This window comes from Phacochoerus africanus, chromosome 15 (genome assembly GCF_016906955.1).
Source record: "Phacochoerus africanus isolate WHEZ1 chromosome 15, ROS_Pafr_v1, whole genome shotgun sequence".
Classification (NCBI taxonomy): domain Eukaryota; kingdom Metazoa; phylum Chordata; class Mammalia; order Artiodactyla; family Suidae; genus Phacochoerus; species Phacochoerus africanus.
Window position 1 is genome coordinate 109,863,870 of NC_062558.1, and position 7,460 is coordinate 109,871,329.

The 7,460-nt window shown below is 43.8% G+C and overlaps 1 protein-coding gene across 3 annotated transcripts in view; it reads left to right on the forward strand.

The window, feature by feature from the left end:
* Positions 1-5,070, forward strand: part of R3HCC1L (R3H domain and coiled-coil containing 1 like) — an 85,742-nt gene extending 80,672 nt beyond the window's left edge. For all 3 annotated transcript variants that reach the window (XM_047759572.1, XM_047759573.1, XM_047759574.1), the window contains exon 7: positions 4,238-5,070. In XM_047759572.1, the coding sequence (XP_047615528.1) occupies positions 4,238-4,305 (68 nt within the window). In that variant the 3' untranslated portion in view covers positions 4,306-5,070. The remainder of the gene's footprint in view (positions 1-4,237) is intronic.
* Positions 5,071-7,460: the final 2,390 nt, after the last annotated feature.

Here is a 7,460-nt window from a genome sequence, read left to right on the forward strand (position 1 = left end):
CACAGGAATACATGTAAAATTTCCCCAAGTTCCACTTATTGAAACACATAAGTCCTGTCTAAAGTTGGAGGTAGATATCATTACTTCGTAGAGTAAGCTACTCTCTCATTTTCAAAGGCTGCCATAATTTTGTTTTATAACTTTTTTCCATTTTACTCTTGGGGGTAAGTGATTAATTGGCTGGTTCTAAAAGGCCATCTTTTGGGTCATAGATCTGAGAGGCAGAGTGAGTAAATAATAATTTGATTCCCTAGTTTGATTAGTGGAATTACTAAGAACTTAAAAGTAAAATTGTCTCTATAGAATACTTAGTCAACTGTAATAAAAAAAAAATTAATGATCATCTCTGCCTTCTGAAATCCTTTTTAGGAATTCCGTTATTCTGCCTTCAAGAATAGTGCTGCATTGCTGACTCTCAATCTTAAGGCATTTTCTTGGTGTCTTTTTGACCCCAGTGTGAAGTTCTCTTCATTTCTAACCACATTTCCTTTCATTTTAATGTGATCTTTTTCTGTGAGATACAGTATTTACCCGTATTCTTGGTGTCACCTGCTATTTAATAAATTACGTCCCTGGCCTAGGTCAGAGATGAGAATGTTAACCCTCGGACTGACTGACCAATTCACTAGTTACTGCTAAGGAAATAGCACGAGTTTCACTTAATACATTGGTAATTGTTAACTCCATTCTCAAGAGTTAAATGCTCCCTTAATACTTATGTGATCCAGACTCTTATTTTACCCAGTATATTATTGATTATATATATACTTGGTAAGTTTGAAATCTAAAACTTGTTAAAATTAGAGGTCACTTATATTCTCTTTCCTTGATCTACCCAGTCTGTCACTCCACAAAAGAAGGCAATTAGATTAGTTTGACCAGACTTGTCCTTCAGGTCTTGATGTTGATTATTACTCTGTAGGTGGCTACAGGTAGATTTTGTGATGATTTTTCTTTATTATTTTCTTAGGTTGTAGAAGTGAATTTTGAAGGTTTTAATTTACGTCCCTTTTCTTTATTTTTAAAAATATGACACCAAACTGTCCTCTTTTTCATCTTCAACACTTGTTGTTTTCTCAGTGAGAACTCAACTCATTGACTGTAATAATTTATTTATTATACTGAGAAATAAAAGTCTTCAGGACCAGCTTATATGAGTGCTTTAGGTTAATCATTTCTTACTAACACATCTATTCTTTAGCTCCTTGCCCTTGTGGCTGCTATTGAGCTTTCTCTATACTTAGTTTACTTTTTTTAATTGGTGGAACTTAAAGTTAATAGGAGCTTTTTTAATACAGTCTATCAGCTATTATCTATTTTCTCTTTAATAAGGGGACGACATGTTTATTCTCTATCTCTCTGACAATGCTTTTTTTCACATCTTTTCCCTTTTTGTGTAAATATTTTCAGATCTTCTTTTCAGATGTCAGGATAGTGGAAAGTATGCTAGTTTAAGGATTAAGGACCTGGGTTCCAGCTTCAGGTTTTCACTGATCATGTGATCTTAGGCAAGGCACTTAACCCTTCCATGCTTCCCTTTCTTCTTGAAAATGAAGAAAATATTTTTAGATCTCATCCTAACCTATACTTCTGTATTCTAGTCATGTTCTGCATTTTCTAAATTTAAGCCTCACATGTTCACTATTTCTTTGAGCATCTCAGTGTGTCTCCTTCCTCTTGCTGGTTTTATCATATGGTTTACCAACAGAATTTCCTCTATGTTTACATGTATTTGGTAATACAGATCTACAGCTTCGGGTAGAATATGTTTCAGAAACTATTCCAATTTTAGAAAGATGAAATGTTTATCTGAATGCATGTTTCATAACACCAAAATAAAAACACATTAGCATCAGTATTTCTACAGCAGAGTGTACGACTGATTATTTGCACTGAAGGGCATATGAAGACTCTAAGTGGCCTCATGTCCTTTCAGGTTATATTTTCCATCAAAGGAGTTTTGTCCCCAATCTCTCTTTTTTTTTTTCTTTTTGGCAGCACTTGCAGCACATGGAAATTCCCGGGCCAGGGATCAAATCCGAGCCATGGCTGTGACCTAAACACAGTTGCGGCAACATGGGACTCTTAACCCAGTGCGCCAGAACAGGGATCAAATCTGCACCACTACAGAGACAGCATTGGATCCTTAACCTGCTTTACCACAGTGGGAACTCCTTGGACCCAAACTTTTTAAAAAATAAAACTTTGCTTTTAGAGCTACTTTGATTTTGAAATTGTGAATTATGGGCCAGTCATTCTGTTTTTCTATACTGCTCCTGGGTTTCTTTTCTTATAACTTTCCATATTGCCTTTCTGATTAAAGTTTCTGAGCTTATTGAAAAATTTGAGTTCTGATAATTCATTTTTCTGGTGTCTTCGCTTTTCCTTGGAATCCAGAACCAGCTTTTGATCGCTTTCATCCGAGGTTGCCTTGCCTTTAGATTCCCTCCTAACTTTTCCCTAGTTGTAAGAATCAGAACCACAGTCGGCCTTCCTAAGAAATCCTGGAATCCTGTAGACAAGCCAGTTATCCTTAGTGCTATCTCCCTGGAGAATCCCAGCCCACTTCAGGTCTGCTGGAAAGCTGAGTCACAGGACACTGAACTAACTGGCCTTCAGTTTGGAATTTGCCAACCCTCAACTTTTTGCCTCTGGTAACTTTGCTGCTGTATTCAGATAATGCCACAAGATGGTGCCCAAATAGCAGCAAATTCCTCTTTCTCACATTTCCAAGTGCCAGTCAGCTTCCTAATCAAGTTCTTTGCCCTTAAAGTTGAGTCAAGTATGGTGTAGGAGTTTTGTAAGGGATCCTGCTGATTTGGAAAGACACGTCAAAATTGCAAGTATTAACTCTAAACTCACTTGATTTCTGTAATCCCCCTGGTTCATGGCTTGCAAAATCTTTTACGGACAGTATCTGAAATAATTGCCCTTGGAAGGAAGCCCTTAGGCTTAATCATCTACACTTTATGGTGTCAAGGTCAATGACTGACTAGCCATGAAATTAGAACTGGTATTGTGGCACCTAGTGAAGTGCTTGAGTCACCAAACCACATATGGTCTGTGTTGTCTCAAGTCTTGGTAAAAGTGTTAAAGGAAAACCAAGCTTCTATGTTAAAAATTGAAGATGGATTCCCTAGGTTTATGCAGTGTGTGTGTGTGTGTGTGTGTGTGTGTGTGTGTGTGTTTAGAAATAGTTCTTAGTTTCCCTCCATTATGTGTGGTCTTTTCCGTGTTGGAATTTGTATTCCAGAAGACTCTGGCTCCTGAAAATACTCTGAAAATACTGAAATTCTATTTCCTGTGAAGTATTTTTTTGGGTACGGTTGTAGCAGGGAGATATGACTAAAGCCCAGTGGCTGCTCTTTCCTTTTTCTTCTTGTTTGAGCAAGAAGGTCGAAGAAAAGTATTGAAATATATTCTTTGGTTTGTTTTGTTGTTTTTGTCTTTTTAGGTCTGTACCAGCGGTGTGTGGAGGTTCCCAGGCTAGAGGTCTAATTATGGAGCTGTAGCTGCCAGCCTACACCACAGCCACAGCAACACCAGATCCAAGCCACATCTATGACCTATACCACAGCTCACAAACGCCGGATCCTTAACCCACTGAGTGAGGCCAAGGATTGAACCTATGTCCTCATGGTTACTAGTCAGACTTATTACCACTGAGCCTGTACAAAGGGAACTCCTGAAGTATATTCTTGATCCCTCTTGAAATATATGTAAAAATCAGTAGGCTTGGGGGAGTCCCTGCTGTGGCACAATAGGTTCGGTGGCACCGCTGCAGCACCGAAAAGACGCAGGTTTGATCCCCAGCCTGGCACAGTGGGTTAAAGGATCCAGCATTGTAACATCTGCACCATGGGTCATGACAGTGGCTGGGGTCTGGTCCCTGGCAGTAAGCTGGGCATACATAATAGGCCGTTATATTGAAGCACTGACACAGTTGAGAAATAGAATTAAATACATCATCAGCAAGACTAGAATCTGCATCCTGCTAGGCTCTTACTTATACTACGTGCTTTTTATTTCTGCTCATGCCAGATCTTTCTCTCTTTATTATGTAGTAATAGTAAAGCACTTGGGAAGTAAACATGTTAATACTTGGAATCAGGTGAGAGGAAACCATGGAATCCACTATCTCTTGATTAAAATTTGCCTTATAATTCAGATTAAGGGAAAAGCTCTGGTTACATGAAGTCATACTACCATTTTTAACACTGCCCTTACTTATTTACAGAGAGAAAACGATTAGAAGCCAAGCAACGGGAAGACATCTGGGAAGGCAGAGACCAGTCTGCAGTTTGAACATCACTCCGTGATAGGGATAATTCCATGAATTCAGGAAAGATTTCCGTAATCTTCAGAAGAGGGGATTTTTCCCGAGCTCTGTGTACATGCCGACGCGCATGTTAATGAAAGACAGAGATAAAGCAAAGGGATCAAGACCAGGGCTGACCAGGGACAGGAGGAGGATAGGCTCCTGTCTGTCTTCCCTCCTAAACGCAGTTCTTTGGAACCACCTTCCTGTGTTGGGCATGGAAGGGAGCCATCAGCTGGAGAGAAACTCGGAAGATGTGACTTCAGGAGTCCTGGACAGGACACAACCCGTTAGCACTTCCAAGGTGTTCCAAGCAAATACAAAACAGAGGATTCAAATCTGAAGGGAGATTAGGTAGGCCTTGCAAAGGCAGGGTGTTCCATAGTGCCTCACAAAGCTGAGAACAGCAGTGTTGCAGGGGCAGGTGAGGTAGGGGCAGGGGCGGGGCACAGGGAACGGAGCCGTTGGTGCAAAGAGATGGCACCGTGTCTCATGTATGTGGTACTCACAGAATCTACACGCCAGTTCCAGAACCCGAAGTTGGCGAACTGCCACAGGTGTAGGTGTTTGGACCCTGGAGTTTGTACTAAGCTGAGGGCCTGGGCCGCTCCAGCTGCACAGCAGTCAGGGCCATGCCAGCTTCGTTCCTCATGGGAAGCCAGTCTCTTGGGAGCTGCATGCCAGTTCCAGTCTAAGCAGTTCTGTTGTGTTGTAAGAGGAAGACATTAAAGCCCATTTGATGACTTCTGTCACTCTGCTGTGTGTCAGTTTTGTCATTCCCACAAAGAACTGGAGAGCAGTTCTCCCCTTATCCTCACCCCCAGAATGCTGTGCATGGGCTCAGTGGGTCTCTTGGTTTCATTGAAGCCCACTGAGTGGACTGGTCATCTCTGTGTATAAAATACTCTCCTGGAATTGGTATATGGCAGCTCCTCTCCACTTCTTTTCCTCCTTGCTCACCCCCACCCCACCCTCTCGCCTTTGCCATTTCTGTCAAATCCGACATCCTGCAGAAGGCCTCTGGCACACAGCATGTTCTTGGTATGATCTTCTCTGCCTGCACCAGAGGCATTTGGCAAGTGGCACCAGACCGTCCAGTAGAGTGGAGAGCAGCCTAAGTAAAACAAACACCTTTGGGCCGTGAGAGATTTCCTAAAACACAGGGACAATCTAGAGCGTCAGCTTGGGCTGGAGCCATCTCACATCTGTGTTCTCTGTGTTTTTGGAAAGTGGTTCTACACTGAGGAAAAGGTAGTGCTAGACCTTAAGATGCTGAGGTAGGAAGAAATAGTGTCCTTTAGTGCTTTCAGCGAGGGCAACAGCTTCATTTTTGTATGAGTTCGTGCCCATGACAGTGATGGATTATTAGCACTGCCTAGAACATGGTGGCGTGGGGCTCTGTCCAAGGGTTCGTCAGATGACACTGGCCTTGGGGCCGAGTCCTGACCCAACTATCCCTGCTGCTGTTCCAGTCTTAGAGCCCTCGTGCATGTCCTCCCAAGTGTTCTTCCCATTCTCCATCTGGTCTGAAGCTGTTCCTTGTTCGTGTTCAGTACCTCCCTTCCAAGTGTGGGGGAGTCATGAAGTCCTTCTCTTGACCCTCTGCCCCAGTATTACTTAGATCAGGGCCCCTCTCTTTGGCTGTGGCTGTATAGCCTGTGCGCGCTGTCTTACAGAACAGAGGCTGGGCTGCTGAAACAACGTGGCTTCATCGGAAAGGAAGTGCCAGGACCCAGCGCCCTGTTTCATACTGAACAGTATCTCAAAGATCTACCTTTGCTCTGTTCTGATTATTCAAGGCCTATCACTTGCCTTTGAGGGCGCTTTCCGCTGTGTGGCGACATTTTGGTTTTTAAGGGCGTAGTTAATGGTAACATACAGCCCCATGTTTATCACGCAGTTTTCCTGCAGTACTTACTCATCATTGCAGGAAGTTACTTTTGTCCTCTTTTTAATACTTTGTTCTCGGTGGCTAGTAGTGGTGCTGCTTCTGTCACTAGTAGAGGTTGTGCTGTTTTATTTTTCCAGTAGCCAGCACTGATGCAGTATACTGGCTGGCGGGGAGAGGACTGCCCTGGCCCACTGTGGAGGGTGCGGAGCTTGTCCACCTGGGAACCCGTCCCTTGGCTGTATCTAAACCGCGCCTTCACAAGCCGAGCTCCCTGGAGAGCACCCCGGAGCTGCCACTGGCTCCTTCGTTAGATGTTCAAGAAGACAGCTTTGTGCTGTGCGTGTATGTTGCCTCCTGGATGAGTCCCAGTATCACTGGGAATTGATCATAGGAAGACACACTGCCCTTGAGTTCCCGTGTGCTCCTCATGAAGTAGAAGTCTTTGTGGAATAGAAATAAATGAGGCCTCTGACTGGAACCTTAGGCCCTTCAGTTTCTCTGAGACTGAAGAATGCCGAGGTGAAAATCTTTCGACATTTTTGGTTCTGTCTGGAATTCGGTGGTTGGTATTCTGTTAACATTCCGTAGCTAGTTACGAGTCAGGCTAGCCACATCTTCCCATGTCCTTTCCTTTCAACCTGGAGGTGTAACAGCACAACCCTTGTATAGCTTTTTCCAAGAATTAGAACTGGCTGCACCTATCAAACGTCTGATGTGGGCAGCCAGACTGAGACCAGGGCCGGTGGCTGGCTGCCTGGCCTGCTTTTTCTGGCCCTCTTGGAAACTGGATCCAGCAAGAAGCTGGGGGTAGCCTTCCTGCCTGAAGCTAGTCATCAGTCACCACGCGCTCCCCGCCAGCTACGCAGCCTTTCACAGACCATTAGCTGCATGTGCGAGTATAATGTTGTTACTGTTTGGGAGGTGTTTGCTGGATCCAAGAGGAAGTCAGTCCTTCCCTTGTTTACCTACACTGCCACGCCAAAATATAGTGCTCCCTCTGCCTCCTGAAGGAGATGAGGGCGCTGAGAAGAGAGGGAAGGTGGAGGAGCAGAAGGAAGAAAGCACTTCTTTGCAGTCCCAGAGGATACCCCAGAGCGGGTCCCTTTTTACTCCCTAAGGAGGGTAGCCCTCAGGTGTGGGGACGGAGAACTATTTTAATTCTGCTCCATCTCCCGCCATTCATTTTGGCCTTGCAGCTTTGGTTGTAAAATGTTACCGTCTTTGGACGCTTCCTTCTTTCCTCCTCCTTTT